Here is a 17849-nt window from a genome sequence, read left to right as displayed (position 1 = left end):
ATTTTACAAACACTGCACATTTTAACTAAACATTTACTATGAGCAATAAATTTTATGGATAATTCCGCGAATTAACTGCAATACTGTGTTTCAATTTAAACGTAAAGAAGGATCTGGACTACTACTGCCATTGTCGATGATACTGACTGCCGCTAGTGGACCGTCAGTTGCTACAAAGCAATCGAGTTTGCAATTCATTCTCTCACCCCCACTTTTGCAAACATTTGAACGTTGCGCACAGCAACGTGCAGTAGCGCCACCTTGGCGCGAAATTTCAAAATTGAAATTTACTAATTTTATTAAAATTTATTTGTGTCAATAATAATATTAATTAGACTCAAAGTATACTCGAAATTTTTTATTTTCATCAATAATTTATTAATTATTCTTTTTATTTGCGCGGTAAATTTAAATATTCGAAAAATAACTTATTAGAAACGGAAGAAAAATTAAAAATCGTAAATCAAACAAAATAGCGGCACGCTACAGCTGCTCGCGGCGCATTTCGGAATTTACTCTAATTAACAGATGGAGACACCTGATGCATTAAGGACATAACAACTTATCGTTATCGCTATTTTTTTTTCTCACATTTCCATTATTAAAAAAAATAAACGAGTTTGTTATTCACTTGAAAACAAAATATTATGCCGTCGGTCATATTATTTTGTTGCTTTACTACTAAAATAAACGTTGACACGTTAATGAAATTTTTTAACTATGACTGAACAAATCCAAGTAAGCAGATTCAATATTATTGTAGAAAAAAAAAACAATAAAAAACTTATCAAATGAGTATAATTTAAAATACAAACAATTACTTCAGCACAAGTAATAAAAATAACAATGATTAGTATTTTTAACGTTACAGAGTATCGAAAAAAAGTTGGGGACAATGATAAATATCCATTGGTTTCCTTTAACTTCGCAAGGCAACGTTTACTCAATGTCAAAATTATGTTCGCCTTATGGCACAAATAAAATATTAGTCGCTTCATTAAAAAGGAAAATATTTTCTTGCGGGTATCAACAGAACAACACTAAAATTCTTCGACCATTAGTTAAAGAATTACTTTTTACTTACATACCAAGTAAATAATGTTTGCATATTTTCAAATTTACAAGCAATGTAGCGGCTCGTAAATATTTTTATTTTAATGAATATAAAATTTCTAGGTGGTGCCGAAATAATTTCTGTTGACGCTTATAATAAGCATCATTCTGATGAAGAATTCGTCATAGGAATAACAATCATAAAACCTAGTAATGAAGGCAGTATAGAAAGATATTTAAATATTTATTCTGAAAGTACCGGCGATGGGGAGAATAGCGAAACTTCTATTGAAACAATTGCTCAGAATTGTCTTACTGTTGAATTGACTTATACGCCATATTTATTGTATCATACTACTATACAAGATGAAGAAATTGGTCAAGAGGCTTGTATTTATTTAATTTTATGCTTACTAGTTTTTAAAAATCTGAAAAACGCTTGACTCTGTGGGCCAACTCCAAAACCTCCCGCTGTTTTTTGTCATGTTTCTTATTGTTTATTAATCGACTCAACAGGTTGTCTGGCTGATTTCTGGTAGTGATAATCAGTTGCATATGATTCGTGAAGATAAATTGAATCATGGATATACAGAATTTCCATTAGATAAATATTTTCCGGAATTAGTTAATTTACAAACTATTGTTTTGTGGATTAATGTTTATTACTACAATAATAATAAAAGGTTTTATATCAACATAAATTGTTAGGCCAAAGACATCCCTATCAAAAAAATCCATGTAGGGCTGCATGGGAACCCATAGGAATCCATATAGAAAAGCATGGATTTATGTAAGAATCCATAGGAATTAATATAGGAGTGTATGAATTTGTATAAGAAACCATAGGTATCTGGATTCCCATATGGGAAATTTATATAGGAAACTATGGGTACCTGGATTCCCATGTAGGAACTTGGATACATGGATTTCTTTGTGAGAAATTCATGCAGGGATCTGGGTTTCTATATCGGTAGCACGACTTGTAGTTCGCGGATAAAATATCCCCGACAAAATATCCGCGATAAAATATCCGAATACAAATTATCCGATAGACAAAATATCCCCGGACTAAATATTCAAGAGACAAAAATTCGTGACAAAATATCCTGTCGATAAATCTTATTCAGAAAAATATATTCTAAGTGAAAAAATAATTAATTTGTGAAAAAAGGGCACATTACGATTTCAAGCATATGTGTTGATCTATTTTTAATATCACACACTCAAATTTTATGTGCAAATATATTAAACATTTCTGATAAAAGGATAGCTTACTATTTATATGAAAAGTATTTATATTATAAGATATTTTGTCGTGGATATTTTGTCTTCGGATAATAAGTGACGGTACCTCTATATCATTTCTATAAAATCTGGGGTACCTGGATTTCCATGTCTATCGTATATTGATACGCGTGTATAAATAAAACAACAGATTAATATTCCTATAGGAAACCATACAGGAATCCATCCGAAAACGCCATGTGTGAACCCACATAGGAATCTAGACTGGATTCCCCTGTGGATTTTTTTGATATGGATGTTTTTAAATGTAAGAAATAAATATTTATATTAAAATTTTAATTTTAGGAGATTAACTGCAGTATCGTGTGAATGTGGTCTAGTAAAAGTCACCTTAGTTGATGTAGAAAATAAAAAGAAACTAAAAGAATGGATGCTTCGTTACGATAGACCTGTATCGAGGATACAAATTTTTTCTCAGCGTAATAATTTATCCAGTCAAATGTTTACTAAAGGTATAGCTTTTATTTAAATTATGTTACCATGTGTATTAAATATTTATTTTAATAAATAAATATTCATTTTATGGACATTGGTACAGAAGATGACGTGAATACTCAGCCAAATTTAAATATTTTAATTGTTAATGCACTGGATCCATCGATAGTATTTACGTAAGTTAATTTCAAGATCAAATGAATTTAATGATAAGATTATTGAATATTATGTAAGTAATTATTTTGTAGAGATATTTTACGGTATGGTATGAAAAAAGAAGTAGTTTTACAAACAGGAGATAATACAGATTGTATTTTATCATCTTGCGTTGCTGACATCAATATGGATGGAAATAATGAAATATTATTAGGAACTTATAGCCATGAAATATTGATCTACATATACGATAAAAGTAAATGGATTCTAATGGATAGAAAAAAATTTGATTCACCAGTTCACTCAATGTGTTATTTAGATTTAACTGGGGATGGCCTTAAAGAATTAGTTGTGTTGACGCAACGAGGAGTATATTTCTTACAGGTATTTATTGCTCTTTTTTTACAAAGAATAAACAGTATATTGTGTGACAAGGGATGAAACAAAACGATTTCAGACCAGGGTGAAGTTGGCTGACATCACCCGCAGTCTGAAATCGTGTTTTATCCTGAGTTACACACAATATTTTTCATGATTACCTGCATTGGAACTTAAAGTTTCTGTGTCAGCAGCCAGTTAGAAACAAGTTAATTTAAGACCAATGGTGTCATCAACTATTAGCGTAAGCGTAAATTGTCATTTGAATTTATAATTAAGCAGAAATTATAAATGCTATTTATTATTCACAATAATTTTTATAAAACTTGATCACAGAACTGTCATTTACGTAAATAAAATTAATGGTCTGAAATTACTATTAAACAAATGACAAGTATCAGAGTTTAAATTGCGAAGGCCTTCAGTCAGCGGGCAGGAACTTTATTTGTTTGTTCCCAAGGGACGAAACAAGTTTGTTTCTGCCCACTGACTGAAGCATTCACAATATACGAGTTTGTTAATATTCATTCGCGGCATTGGACTGAAATTATCCTGTTTTTCTTGACTGTAGACACTGAAACTTCAAGTTTCGATGCTGGTATCATGAAATAGTATATTGTGTGACAAAGGATGAAACAAGACGATTTCAGACTAGGGTGAGGTTGGCTGCCCGAGCCGCAGACGAAGGCTGACATCACCCGCAGTCTGAAATCGCGTTTTATCCTGAGTCACACACTATATTTTTCATGATTACCTGCATCAGAGCTTTAAGATTCAGTGTCAGCAGCCAGTAAGAAACAAGTTAATTTCAAGCCGATGGTGCGGAGAACTGTTAGAGAATGAGAAATATGTGATTTACAGTCACTTATTAAATAGTAAATAAGACAAAAATATTATTTTCACTCATTTTTTATTAATTTTATTTGGTTAATTAAAACTGTCACTTAAAAAATGAAATGAGTAAACTGAAGTGACAAGTAAACAAATGAGAGTAATAAGGCTGCAAATGAACATTAAATATAACTGACACCGGGCAGAAACAATTGTGTTTCTTCCCAAGGAAAGAAACACGCATGTTTCTGCCCGCTGTATGAAGGTATTTCTGAATTACGAATTCGCCAGCAGTTGTTTGCAGCATCAGCTTGAAATTAGTTTGTTTCGACGGGCTGTAGAGACACTGAAACTTCAAATTTCGATGCTTGTATCATGAAAAAAAAATTATCTATTATGTTTTAGCATGAACCAAAAGAAGTGGCTGACTTGTGGAGAAAACGATTCGAAAAACTCATGAAATCTAGTACTCAAATAATGACGGATAATAAATAAATAAATAAACAAATTTTTTAATCTTCAAATAAATTTAATGGGTTGAAACATGATAAACTCATCGAAAATGTTTGAGATTATAATTGAAAAATTAAACCCAATCGAAAATTATAACTAACAGAGGACAAATAAATTTAATATATATTTTTGATAATAATACACTTTTAATAATTAAATTAAAAAAAGAAAAAATATAAGTAATAAATATTAGAATATAAAAGTAAAGTATCAAATTGAGAAATCATTAATATTCACAAATTTATAAATCATTTTATTAAAAGTTTGAAATTTTATCGCGCTATTGTAACAATTATTTGGTTTTTTATACAAATTGTTCTTTTATATTTATTATACAACCCTTCTCACTTCAAAGAAACGTTTGAGATAAAATATTTGACCAACAGTCATGGCAGCTAATACAGTAGCTTCGAAAATCGACCACAATACCACTCGGAAATTAGTGCTTTCATTGATAGCACGATGATTACGATCACGTACCTGTAATAATATGAAAATTTGTATATATTTTTTTAAAGATAATTATATACATTATTTAAGGTAGTTGCCCTGCTGCAATATTGTCAAAAAGTTATCAATTAAAACGAGACATTGGTTTTGTTTGATACTGTACCAGTGAGTACTGCTCATATATATGTATACACAAATACTGTTAACATTTTCTTAAATTATAATCTGACAACGTCGCATCCCTGGTGGAAATTTTTCGGAGTTTTCTCTGGAAAAACTCTGAAAAAGTCTAGAACTGAGTTTTTCAGAGAAAATTCCGAAAAATTTCCACCAGGGATATGCTCTACCATTTACTGTATAGAGTACTAAGTACACGGAAAGAACAAGATGGTACTGACTATTATCCTGGATTATACTCAGTTACATCTGAGGTAAAAAAAAAATCGGATAGTAATCACTTACATCTGGATTATACTCAGTTCTATTTCGGATTTAACTCAGTTACATCTCATATGTAACTCAGTTACATCTTAGATTATACAATCCTAGATAATGACCACATACATCTCGATTATACTCAGTATTATCTCAGATTTAACTCAGTTACATCTGAGCCATTTTCTTTTCTAACGCATGCATGTCTGGTATAAAAACCGCAAATACTACTATTCATACTCGCGTACAGTGTTGTCAGATTGTTTCTGTTCAATTAACCGACATGTATATTTTTTTATTTATTGTTAAACTTTGCGTTGCTATGGGGTAGAAGTACCATTTGCGGCCACTGCTTTATTTTCCACCAATAAAGTGGAACCTAATCTTACAATTAATCTTCTCAATAAAACAATTTATAGATAAATTGAGAAAAATATAGATAGCCCGAACTGGGAATCGAACCCAGACCGTGTCGGTTTCGCGCCGAGTGCTCTACCAGTCGAGCTATTAAGAGAAAAAATCTCTCAATACAAAACACAGACCTCACTTTGATGCATTACTGTCTAATCTAGCGAAGTGCGCTTTAATAGTTTCATAATATTCGTTTGATTAAGAGAAAAACTCGGCCAAAGTTTCCATTTACTGTATAAGTGCAACAAAGATAGTACCGTTCATGGACTTGAGTGTAATAGAGAAAAAAGTGCGAACCCCAGTTAATGAAAAAGTACTTTTAAAAAATTCTATTGTAATAGTGTGATAAAAGTATCTTCGAACACATTTAAAAAATTGATTATGTCATCGCGAATTTTACAAATTCTTTATTTAAAATTTCTAAGTGGCCAAAACTGGCCTTAAAGTGTCAAAAAACGGTATTTCTACCCTATCTCAAGAATCAGGTGGTGAATACTTTTTTTTTAAATTCAGGATAAATTCATTAATTTTCTGTCAGTATTTTTATCAGAATCACGAACGCGGCTTGAAACGCATACTCCTCATTGCTCGCAATGTTAACGATCCGAACTTTGATTATAAATATCTCGAATTAGAGATGGTCAATCGAGTGCAAATTTTAATGGCAATCGTATCTCAATGCCCTTAATAAGTATAAAAAATTTGATACTGAAGTTAGCAGACGTCTAATAATTTTTGGATTTTTTTTTTAGACGATAAACCATAAAAAAAAAAAATATATGAAAAAATTGCATCTGTAGTTTTTTTAATTTTCTACATGTGCATATTTTTAGTTTTCGTTTTTTTGTAGTTGATGTGGTGAAAAAAAAAATCCGAACATTACTAATTGTCTGCTATCTTCAGGATCATAAAAATTTTCAAATTTTCTGACACTATGCTCGTCACCCGACAACTACTTTAAAAATAATACCAAGACATACCGCCATGTACTCTTGTTCATTTCGGACATCACGTAACCCATTGCCCAAGTCAGTAATCATGTCCTCCAATTTACGATGATTGACAGAATCGTCATCAGTTGGAACATTTTCATCTTTGTTTTTAGTGGGTTGATGAACATCGATATTGAACATGACATTTTTAGGTGTCATTGTGCTCTTTTTATTACTAAAGCAATAAGTATATCGTCCATCGACGTTAGCAGCAAATGTATATTTGCCACTTCCTTCTTGCTCGCCTTCATGAATAATTTTTCCATCTGGACCAAAAATCTTAATGTCTATATCTAAAAACCCACCTTCAGCGACTTCAAATGTCACTCCTACGAGGAATAAAATAAATATAATTATTAACTATTCAAAATAAGTAAAAATCTTAACAATGAGAAAAAAAAAATAAATAAAATAACTAACCCATTTTCGTATCCTTGTCAATTTTTTCAAAGAAACATTCTTCTGCATGTGCATCTACAGTTACAGTATAAGCATTTATACTGCAAATACTACAAAATACCAACAATAAATTAAATAATAATATCATTTTTATATTTTTAAATAAACTTTATTCTTTACACGTATCTGTCAACGTTGATTATTACAAAATTTTATGTCTACTTCTAGTGCCACGTACGTAGTGCCGGCGTGATTCGTAATAAAAATCTAGGGAATTTTTCATCATTAGTTTCTGGAAATATTTATTGTTATTACTAGCGAATGAGCGCGAGTGTAGCAGATATGGGGGCCAGAGCCATTGTCCAAAAGAAATTCGTTCGATGCAAAATATTCGATATGCAAAAAGTTGTCGAGTAAAAAAATTCTTAAAAAAAAATATCGATGAATAAACTAAAAGTTTAAAACTTACGGCCAGTTTTTCAAACCGAGTTTATTTTTATCCGCGTTTTAATTGATATTGCTAGTATATCTATGTATTAATAATATATAGATATACCAGCAATGATAATTAAAAACCGGTTAAAAATAAACTCGGTTTGAAAAACTGGCCATTAAAGTTTGTAGCAGTAAAAATTTACGAAACGAAATATTGGGTGGATTCCGAAATGTGCTGCAGCAGACCGCCCTGGTGGAAATTTTTCTGACTTTTCTCTGAAAAATTCTGAAAAAGTCTTTAGAATTTTAGAACTGAGTTTTTCAGAGAAAATTTCGAAAAATTTCTACCAGGGCGTGCAAGTACGGCACAGTAGCAGCACGATTTTTGCACGAAACACTTGCGTGTTTTTTTTTTTTTTTTAATATTTTAATAATTTCTATCATATTCTGCCGTCATTTTATTTTAATTTACGATTTTTAATTTTTCTTCCATTTCTAATAAGTTATTTTTCCAATATTTAAATTTACCGCGTAAATAGTAAGAATAATTAATAAATTATTGATGAAAATTAAAAAATTTCGAGTATATTTTTTAGTCTAATTCATATAATATTGACACAAATAAATTTTAATGAAATTATTAAATTTCAATTTTGAAATTTCGCGCCAAGTTGGCGCTACTGCGTGTTGCTGTGTTCAACGTTCAAATTTTTGCCGAAGTGGGGGGGTCGAATGATTGCAAAGTCGATTGTTTTGTATCAACTGGCGGTCCAATAGCGACAGTCAGTATCATCGACAATGGCAGTAGTAGTCCAGATCCTTCTTTACGTTTAAATTGAAACACAGTATTGCAGTTAATTCGCGGAATTATCCATAAAATTTATTGCTCATAGTAATTGTTTAATTAAAATGTCCAGTGTTTGTAAAATTTAAATTGTGCAAAGTGTCTGTAGTGTCGTTAAGTGTTGAATGTTCAGTGCTAGTGTACAGTGTTGCGAGTTGCTGATGCTGATAACTTCCAAGTTCCTGAGTAAAATCATCTGGCATCGTCTGGTGGGAAATAGCAGTTAAGTGACGTTTTTTAGCTGCAATGCACTTGGAGCAATTTAAATTAAATCTCCAAGTGTATTAGGACACCCTTCTGCATATTATTTCCCCACCAAGGTTTGTTCAAACACTCAAGTGTTTTTTTTTTATTTTTTAAATATTTTCTATCATATTCTGCCGCCCATTTATTTTAACATACGATTTTTAGTTTTCTCCAATTTCAAATAATTAATTTTTCGAATATACGCTACAGCTGCTCGCAGCGCGTTTCGGAATGCACCCATGATCGAAAAAAAAATTCTAAAATGTAAAACAAATCAAAATACCATTTATAGAAAATAATGAGTAACAGAATTGTAAATATTTGAACTGAAATAAATAAAAATAATCGATGTCGTTGAAACAAATAGTCAGTTGAGCTCAACTAATAGTCAAAATAAAGCAGATGTTTCACGTATACGTGAGATCAAAAATTGACTTCGATGAGAACTCTCTAGATGATCAAAATTTAAAATCAAAAATTGAAACTTGATGTAAAAAAACCAGAATCGGGATCTGTGTCATAGACATCCGTCCAAAAAGTTTGAACGAACTAAAAATTTTTTATAGATTTTCTTCTACGTTGGCATGTCCTGATTTTTTATAGATTTTCTTAGATGGTGAAAAGTTCTGTTTTTCTATGGAATTTCTGTAGATTTTCTATGAATTTTTTTAGACGGCTATCTTGGTCACAACCACGATCTGGATGGGGAAAAATCCCAGCCCTTAATTCTATAAAAATCTTTATAAATTCCATAAAAATCACTAATCTCTATATAACGTTATATAGAGATCAGTGATAAAAATTCTTGAATTCAACATTTTCCTCAATTCCCAAGATAGTGACCACTCATTCCAGTCATCTGCGCATGCGCAAAACCAACTCTACCCCTTCTGCGCACGTTTTAAATTTGGCGGTAAAAAAAAAAATTCAAACTTATAAAAATCATAGCTTGGTCATAATTTATATAAATCACACATATTTATAAATATCAATGACTATTTATAAATTTCCTTGACCTAATGACTGCATAATGATAAAAAAAAATTTCAAATGTCGTCTGCTTTGAAGAGGAGTTTTCCGTAAATGAAGACGAGCCCAAAGGTCACGTGATAAGGGTCAGCTGAGCCCAAAACATAAACAAACGACTGTGAAAAACAAAAAAAAACTATATATTTTTTAAAATACAATAATAAAATTAGTTATAAATGACGAGTAACGGATTTATAGCCGTCCACGTTGGAGCAGGACATCATTCCGAGTCATTGAAAAAAAAGTATCAAAAATTGTGCCGAGACGCCTGTAAAATAGGCATCGAGTGTTTGAAAGACGGCGGACGTTCTCTGGACGCGGTAGTTGAAGCAACAATGATTCTAGAGGATTCATCACTGACCAATGCTGGTTTCGGGTCGAATTTGACTTTGAATGGTGACGTAGAGTGCGACGCGAGTGTCATGGACGGTAATAAATTATTATTTGGAGCAGTGGGAGCTGTAAGTGGTATAAAAAATCCAGTATGTTTAGCAAAACGTCTATGCGAGCATCAAAGCAGTAAGATAAGTTATGGCAGAGTACCACCCAGTGTTCTAGTTGGACCTGGAGCCCAAGTATGGGCATCAGAAATGGGCATCGCAACTTTACCAGCAGAGGAATTAATTTCCACAAAAGCTAGAAAAATTTACCATCATTATAAACGTAAGCTAGATGACAAAGACACGAGTAAAATATCAAAGCGTAGAATGGACACTGTGGGAGCTGTTTGTGTTGATGCTTATGGAAATGTTGCTGCTGCTTGTTCTAGCGGAGGAATTATTTTAAAATATCCGGGTCGAGTTGGACAGGCGGGAATGTGGGGCTGCGGTGTATGGGCACACAATGGCGCTTGTTCAGTTGCTGCCAGCACTAGTGGATGTGGAGAACATCTGATAAGGACTACGTTGGCTAGGACGATTGCTGAGGCTATTACTGGAGCTGCTGATCACGTTCCGAGGCTACACGATACCATGAAAAATAGTTTTTTGGAATCGGAATTTCTTGATGGGCTTGAATCAAAATTAGGCGGCGCTATTGCGCTGAGATATTCTAGTGATGAGGCTACTGGTGATTTGCTATGGACACATTCCACAAATTCAATGATACTGGGACACATGAGCTCACATGACGCGACACCAAAGAGTTGTGTTTCTTCGTTGGACGATGAACTTGTTGGTAAAAAAGCCGTTGTCGAGGGTATATGTTTTAGATTGTAAGGATATTTTTTTATGGAAATTCGAGGATTGTTATTACTGTTGGGTGAATAAAGAGATTTTAAAGTACATGTACAGATTTCCTTTATTGAATGATGAAAAGGATGGGGAGAAATTCGGCAGTGCGTTTTTTGTTAGACTGGAAAGTAATTTTATTAGAGGGGATGCTGTCGATGAGTCCAGAGAAAAGCTGTCGAGGTAGAGAACGAACAAGGTTCCTGATTGGTTCATTACTTCGGCGAAGGATACGGCTGTAAAAGATTATTCGGTTTTAAATATTTTTTAATTCGAATTTTCGGGATTTTTTTGAATGAAAAATTTAAGGGAAATGGAAATTATTTTACGGAGCTGGAATTTTTTTTTTTAAATGAAATTTTGGCTAAACTATTGGAGATACGATAAAAATCTATCAGTACATTTTTATAGGAAATTAAATTCTCTATAAATTTGTTCATGTACATTTTTATTGTATTTTTGATACTTTAATCAGAATTTCGAATACTAGTCTTATAAACTGAAAATTTTGATTTTATTCAAGATTTTGTATTTGTAAATTAAAATTTTGGCTAAACTATTGGAGATACGATAAAAATGTATCCGTACAATTTTATAAGAAATTTAATTCTCTACAAATTAATTTCTATACATTTTTATTGTATTTTTGATAGTTTCACCAGAATTTTATATTTCTGTGATATTAACACGCGATTACTTCGAAGTTCCTTAAAAAAATTAACAAAAAATAAAATCAATTAAAAATTTCTCATAAATTTTAGGACCCCCATTGAATAAACTCAAAATTTCATTAAAAATCTTTAAAAAAAAGTGTCCTCGGAATTCCTTTCCGATTTCTTTTGCTCCCTAAAACTTTGAAAGAAAAAAAAGAAAAAAATGATCACCTCCTGCAGCAACTCCAGATACAATATTAGGCTGCTTCAATTTGGGAACATCTTCCACAGTCTCCTTAACTTGTCTAGTACTCAACGATCGTAAAAATGACGGAGTATTATCTTCAGGTGTCTTTAATTGCGACACGTGATTAGACGTCAGCGCAATAATATTTTTCGCTTTCTCCAACAAACCAGAAATCTAAACCAGAATTTTAATTATTTTTATTTTTTCAAATTATTAATAATCGGTTACTAGCTTAAGGCTCTTCTCAAACAGTACCTCCTACTTTTTAAAAAAATTCAATGACCTTGAACTGTCAACAATATTAAAATTTTATTAATTAATTTCAAAAAAATAAGAGCATTAATTGAAAAAATGACAGCGCAGTTACGATTTCATCGAGACAGATTTTTAAAAAAATTGTTTACGGTTGATATCAATGAGGAGTTAAATTTGTTAAATAGATCAGTAAAATTTTTATGTCATTATAATTTCGAATGAAAAATTTTTTAGGCTAAAATTTATTATGATCCTGAAGTCAGTAGCTAATTAAAAATTTTTTTCAAAATTCAAACTAAAAATTTGCACATGTAGAAAATTAAAAAGCTATAGGTGCAATTTTTTTCATAATTTATCAATCTTAAAAAAATCCAAAAATTATTAGACATCCGCTAACTTTAGAATCGTAAATTTATTTACAAAATTTCATTTAATTACTAACAGGCAACCTGCAGTCACTACATAACTGCCCAAATCTCACTACTAAATTTATAAAATACACAGAAAAAAAGGATTTCTTGCCGCAAAAAATTTTATGCATTATGAATTAAATACAAAAATTGTCTTGGGGCGAGAAAAGATTTTTTCGGTCAAGAAATAATTCCTTGCACAGAGTAATTTTTTCTAGTTCTAAATAAATTTTTGTTTTCAATTCACAATGCAAAAAATTTATTGAGATGAGTAAAAATTTTCTTTGGGGAGTAAAGATTTTTTGTGTCAATGAATCCTTTTTTTTCTATGCACACTTTTTTGGCTTTGAGAAGCTTCCTAAAACCAAAAGGGAGTATCAAAATCTGACATTTTGGAATAAGTAACGCGATATAAATAATATAGCTATATATTCAGTGACATTCAGTCATATTTAGTGACAGAATAATTAAAGTATTAATTTATTTAAAGAAAATAAATACGATCGTCTTTTTTCTCGCGTAATTTAAATGTAATTCGAATGATATAGATAAATCTATTTATCTCAATACTTGGCAATTAAAAAGAGTTTAAAGTATGAAAAGGCACAAATTCAAGTCAAGACCTATCTAATGATACCAATTTCAATAACATTAACTAATTCTATCATATAGATATGACGGGAACCAAATTTTCCTTATTCTCTTAATAATATAGATTAATAACTGAGGAATTTTTTTGAAAATCTATATCTCGACAAAATGTAACTGCGATGTCCTTTTTTCAATTAATGCCTCATTTTTTTTTCAATTAATCAATGAAATTTAAAAACTGTCATAGCAGTTCGTCATTGAAAATTTTACAAAAGTGGCGGGCATTGTCTGAGAATGATCTTAAGTAATTAACTTACAGTATCAATAAATGCTCCAGCAGATGCTAAATCAACAGCATTTACTAACATGACACAAATATCATCTGTCAGAGCATAAATTGTTGACACATTTGTTGATGATCTGCTAACTGTTCCCAGTACTTCTGATTTATTTACAACGTAATCTTTTATGAAATCTAAAAATCAATAATTAAATTAATTACTTGTAATAATATTTAATTGTTATTCATATAATTACCTGTAAGTAAATCAGTTTCGACGATAATTAAAGTTTTAATTGATGAAATTTCATTTTTTAAATCAATTTTAAAAATCCTATAAATATAAAATTAATTTAATTAATTGCTGATATTTAATTATTTTAAATCAAGTAATGATTAATAATTTGTGATTAATTAATTTTATAATTACAATGAATTGTCATTTTCTTGAGTATCATCATCATCTTCAGACCAGAATGCTCGTGAACTAGGATAGACAACTTCTCCAAATAGACTAGACATCTTTTAAAATGATTATTTAATTAATAATTAATTATTAATTATTTTATTTAATTAGATAATAAAACTTTTAAATACAAAATAAAGTAGGTTAGATTTTTATTTAGGAAATAGTGATGCGCAATCGAAATCGATTAATCGAACAATCGATGTTTTCGTTTCGATTGTCGATTTTTTTTAACCGATTGTAGGCCTTTCGATTAATTGAAAAAAATCGATTCTTTTTTTTGAAAACGATTTTTAAACATCGATTTTTTGTAAAATTAATTAAAGAAAGATTTTTTTTTTCACTCATTAATTCAAACATTATAAAAATTTTTTGACTAATACAGCCAAAGAAATGATAAACAACTTGAGCGAAATGATTAAAGATATAGGCAGTTTATAATTTTGTAGATCAAAGTTTTATGCTATTTGAAAAATTAAACAACAATCGATTTTAACAATCGATTTTTATTCAAACGATTCTACAACTTTAAAGTTGCGATGAAAAAATCGATTTTTTAGAAAAAAAAATTATTAATTAAATACAATACTTAAATTATTCAGAAAATATTTTTAAGTTTTAGCGCCATGGGTAAATTAGATGGCGTTGATGATAAGCGAGCTACTTAAATTCTAACCATATCTATAATATCATATATAACATAAAATCAACGTATAATTGTTTTAAAATTTAAATATGGCGTATTCGTTCGGCTTATATATCTGAATAATCGGAAATATGAACTAAAAGAATAAAAAAAATTTAATACTAGTGATTAAATCGTATTCGAAATATTTTATTGGCTATGGGTAGTTTAATTTGGAGACATTTTATAAAAACCTCAGACGGTGGAATGTGTAAATATTGTAAAAAATACCTCAAGTCTAAAAACACCACGACTAACCTACACAATCACCTAATGTCAATTCATAAAATTGAAGTTATGCGAAGAACTAAAAAATCCAAGGACCAACCACCTGAAAATAATTTAAACTCTCATTTAAATAATCATTGCGATGATGCAAATAAAGATCCCGTAATCGACATAGAAAATAAAGAGGTACTGTATAAATTCACAAATTGATAATCCATTATTTTAAGATAATATTTCATAATTGTAAATGTTGAATTTTATTTTAGACGACAGACAACAATAATAACGATCATTTAAAAGTGACGAATCAGAAGCCAGCAGCAATCAAGGTTTGTTATTGTGCTATTTTAATTATTGTTACTATAATATTACGAATAAGTTTAAAAAACAACTAATATTTTTCCTTTATTTGTATTATAGACCACGCAGCTACAAATTACCCAAGTTATAAAAGATGTTAAATCATACCAAGGTTTGTGCACTTCATCAGCATATTATTTGACTATGACTAAACTTTTATTATCGATTTTATTTCGTATTTATTTTTTTTCCAGATGGTACAGGAAAAGCTGAACAAATAACTAATGCGATTTTGTATATGATAATTAAAGACTGCATGCCATTTCGCACAGTTGAAAAAGGAGGATTCTTAAATTTTATGAAGCTTCTCTCGCCACTCTACAAGGTTCCTGGTCGGGATTCAATATCAAGGATGGTTGATCATAAGTATGATCAAATTTCTTCAGCAGTCAAATGTAGATTTTTGAATGTGAACGTTGTAAGTATCACCTGCGATGTGTGGACCGAAACAACCAACACTCAGAGCTTTCTAGGTGTGACAGCTCACTATATTTACAATGATGCTTTGACATCATCAATTATTGGCGTTACTGACTTAAATGAAAGTCATACTGCTGAATATCTGGGCACGGTATTAAAAAATATATGTGAACAGTGGAATCTTCCAACGATTGCGGCTGTAGTTTCAGACAACGCATCGAACATCACTGGTGCGATCCAATTAAAATTTAGTTCATCTAAGCATCTCCCTTGTTTGGCCCACACTGTTAATCTGGTCGTAACTAAAGCAATCCAATCAACTGAAAATTTGGATCTTTTATTAGAAAATGTCAAAGATATCGTCTCTTATTTTAAGAGATCGGTAAATGCAGCAGATGAACTAAAAAAAATAACTGGTGATAATTTTAATGAGCCAAGTAGATTGATTCAAAGCGTAGCAACTCGTTGGAATTCCACATTCTACATGCTGGATCGTTTTTTATTATTAAGAAAAGACGTTACCAATGTTCTGATTTCACAAACTAGTAAAACGCCTAATGTAATAATTGGTAATGATATAGCAATATTACAAGAAATTACTGAGTTATTAAGACCATTCGAGGGAGTTACGCGAGATGTTAGTGGTGCAAAGTACGAAACATGTGGTAAAATAATACCAACAGTCTATAATTTATTTGAAGATTTAGAGGCATTATCATGTAAATCAGACGTAGCGAAAAATTTGAAAAATAATTTGAAATGTGAACTCAAAAAGCGATTTGATAAAATTGAATTTAATGCAATACCGGCCATCGCCATGCTATTGGATCCACGTTTTAAAAAAATGTATTTTCAATCCTCTTTAGCTGCATCTAAAGCAATTTCTCATGTAAATGACAAATTACAAAGTTTAAAAAAGTCAGATGAACAGCGAGTCGTTAATAATGAAAATGAAATCTTAAAATTACGAGGTATATGGAAACATCACGAAAAACGAGCTGCGGAATCTATGAAGTTTGTCGAAGAAAATAACATTGGTCATCATTTTGAACTAAAACAGTATTTAAAAGAACCGCCAATTTTAATTAATGAAGATCCGATTCAATATTGGAATTCACGTAAAAGTTTTTTTCCATCTCTCTATAAAATTGCAGAAGAATACTTAATTATTCCGGCGACGTCGGTTCCTTCAGAGAGACTTTTTTCCACTGCTGGCCTGATTATGACAAAACGTCGGAATCGTATAAAACCAGATAAATTTCAAAAAATTTTGTTTCTGCAATGTTTAGATGATAAAGACTGGTAAAAAATTGAAACCAAGTAGCTATGAAGTGATTGTAGATTAATCAGTCAGTATTTTTGAATAATCTGGTCATGAGTAATTATTTATTACTCTTATTAGTATTATAAATTATAATATGTAAATTTGTGATTGATTAGAATCTCATAGAAACGTTTAAAAATAACTTTTACTAAGAAAGTTTAAAAAAAATATTACTAAACATAACCAAAGGGATTATAGATCAATTGATCAGTATTTTTAAAGAATATGGTTTTTAGTAATTATTTATTATTCTTTTATTTTGAAATAATATTACGTTGATATTAATTAAAATCTTATAATAAACGTTAAAAAATATCTTATGCTTATAACGTTGCAATATAGTATTATTAAGTATAAACAAAGTGGTGATATACTAATCGATAATTATTTAAAAATAATCAGTTATTTAGTAGTTATTTATGATGTTTAAAACACGTATATGATAAACGTTTAAAACTGTTTTTTACTAAAAAGATTAAATAAAAAATTATCAAACATGAACAAAGTATTTTATTTGTTATTATTTTAAATATAAATGACCATATGAAAATTTTATGTTTCAAAATACAAACTTATATTAATACGCGGCGATACTTAACTTTAAAATAAAATTTCGAAATCGATTTTCAACAATCGATTGTTAAGCTATCGATTCTGCAACTATAAAGTTGGGAGCGAAAAAAATCGTTTTTTTTTTTTTTTAAATCGATTATTTCAATAATCGATTGTTTAGACACGATTAATTACCATAATCGATTGTCTTCAGTCGATTCTATTCGATTGTGAACA

At 30.3% G+C, this 17849-nt stretch overlaps 5 protein-coding genes across 7 annotated transcripts; 3 read left to right on the top strand and 2 right to left on the bottom strand.

Moving 5' to 3' along the window:
• The first annotated feature begins 555 nt into the window (after nt 1-555).
• LOC130672793 (KICSTOR complex protein kaptin-like) lies at nt 556-5089 on the top strand. 3 transcript variants are annotated; one of them, XM_057477534.1, is made up of 8 exons: nt 556-738; nt 872-1091; nt 1177-1439; nt 1570-1736; nt 2644-2810; nt 2900-2969; nt 3042-3333; nt 4564-5089. In XM_057477534.1, exons 1-8 carry the CDS (start codon nt 721-723, stop codon nt 4651-4653), a joined length of 1287 nt encoding a protein of 428 aa, XP_057333517.1. In that variant the 5' UTR covers nt 556-720; the 3' UTR covers nt 4654-5089. The 3 variants fall into 3 exon arrangements, with proteins under 3 accessions (XP_057333517.1, XP_057333518.1, XP_057333516.1); XM_057477535.1 differs by having other exon boundaries at nt 557-738; nt 855-1091; nt 2897-2969; XM_057477533.1 differs by having other exon boundaries at nt 558-738; nt 2897-2969.
• LOC130672796 (transmembrane emp24 domain-containing protein 2-like) lies at nt 4902-7595 on the bottom strand. Its single transcript, XM_057477538.1, has 3 exons — nt 7380-7595; nt 6948-7288; nt 4902-5151 (listed from the first exon to the last, which is right to left on the bottom strand). The coding sequence occupies exons 1-3, from the start codon at nt 7504-7506 to the stop codon at nt 5002-5004; spliced, it is 618 nt and encodes a 205-aa protein (XP_057333521.1). The 5' UTR covers nt 7507-7595; the 3' UTR covers nt 4902-5001.
• A 2493-nt stretch (nt 7596-10088) lies between these two features.
• On the top strand, nt 10089-11129 carry LOC130672794 (threonine aspartase 1-like). Its single transcript, XM_057477536.1, has one exon. It carries the CDS (start codon nt 10089-10091, stop codon nt 11127-11129), a length of 1041 nt encoding a protein of 346 aa, XP_057333519.1.
• A 33-nt stretch (nt 11130-11162) lies between these two features.
• Nucleotides 11163-14219, bottom strand: LOC130672795 (uncharacterized). Its single transcript, XM_057477537.1, has 5 exons — nt 14008-14219; nt 13835-13911; nt 13615-13772; nt 12026-12215; nt 11163-11377 (listed from the first exon to the last, which is right to left on the bottom strand). Exons 1-5 carry the CDS (start codon nt 14097-14099, stop codon nt 11163-11165), a joined length of 732 nt encoding a protein of 243 aa, XP_057333520.1. The 5' UTR covers nt 14100-14219.
• Nucleotides 14220-14616: 397 nt separating this feature from the next.
• LOC130672792 (E3 SUMO-protein ligase ZBED1-like) lies at nt 14617-17436 on the top strand. Its single transcript, XM_057477532.1, has 4 exons — nt 14617-15142; nt 15223-15285; nt 15377-15428; nt 15511-17436. Exons 1-4 carry the CDS (start codon nt 14888-14890, stop codon nt 17040-17042), a joined length of 1902 nt encoding a protein of 633 aa, XP_057333515.1. The 5' UTR covers nt 14617-14887; the 3' UTR covers nt 17043-17436.
• The last annotated feature ends 413 nt before the right edge of the window (nt 17437-17849 follow it).

This window comes from Microplitis mediator, chromosome 8, assembly GCF_029852145.1.
Source record: "Microplitis mediator isolate UGA2020A chromosome 8, iyMicMedi2.1, whole genome shotgun sequence".
Taxonomy (NCBI): domain Eukaryota; kingdom Metazoa; phylum Arthropoda; class Insecta; order Hymenoptera; family Braconidae; genus Microplitis; species Microplitis mediator.
This window is presented reverse-complemented; position numbering and strand designations above follow the sequence as displayed.

Excerpts from the sequence above, each read along its gene's own strand:
- LOC130672793 (XM_057477533.1), top strand. Across the intron at positions 1,737-2,643 it reads TACTACAATAATAATAAAAG|GAGATTAACTGCAGTATCGT; the intron begins GTTTTATATCAA and ends TTTTAATTTTAG. Across the intron at positions 2,811-2,896 it reads CAGTCAAATGTTTACTAAAG|AAGATGACGTGAATACTCAG; the intron begins GTATAGCTTTTA and ends ACATTGGTACAG.
- LOC130672795 (XM_057477537.1), bottom strand. The coding sequence starts at position 14,099 with ATGTCTAGTCTATTTGGAGAAGTTGTCTATCCTAGTTCACGAGCATTC. Across the intron at positions 13,912-14,007 it reads CAAGAAAATGACAATTCATT|GATTTTTAAAATTGATTTAA; the intron begins GTAATTATAAAA and ends TTATATTTATAG. Across the intron at positions 13,773-13,834 it reads CGAAACTGATTTACTTACAG|ATTTCATAAAAGATTACGTT; the intron begins GTAATTATATGA and ends ATTGATTTTTAG.
- LOC130672792 (XM_057477532.1), top strand. The coding sequence starts at position 14,888 with ATGGGTAGTTTAATTTGGAGACATTTTATAAAAACCTCAGACGGTGGA. Across the intron at positions 15,143-15,222 it reads TCGACATAGAAAATAAAGAG|ACGACAGACAACAATAATAA; the intron begins GTACTGTATAAA and ends ATTTTATTTTAG. Across the intron at positions 15,429-15,510 it reads AGATGTTAAATCATACCAAG|ATGGTACAGGAAAAGCTGAA; the intron begins GTTTGTGCACTT and ends TTTTTTTTCCAG.
- LOC130672794 (XM_057477536.1), top strand. The coding sequence starts at position 10,089 with ATGACGAGTAACGGATTTATAGCCGTCCACGTTGGAGCAGGACATCAT.
- LOC130672796 (XM_057477538.1), bottom strand. The coding sequence starts at position 7,506 with ATGATATTATTATTTAATTTATTGTTGGTATTTTGTAGTATTTGCAGT. Across the intron at positions 7,289-7,379 it reads TGACAAGGATACGAAAATGG|GAGTGACATTTGAAGTCGCT; the intron begins GTTAGTTATTTT and ends TATTCCTCGTAG. Across the intron at positions 5,152-6,947 it reads ATGAACAAGAGTACATGGCG|GTACGTGATCGTAATCATCG; the intron begins GTATGTCTTGGT and ends ATATTATTACAG.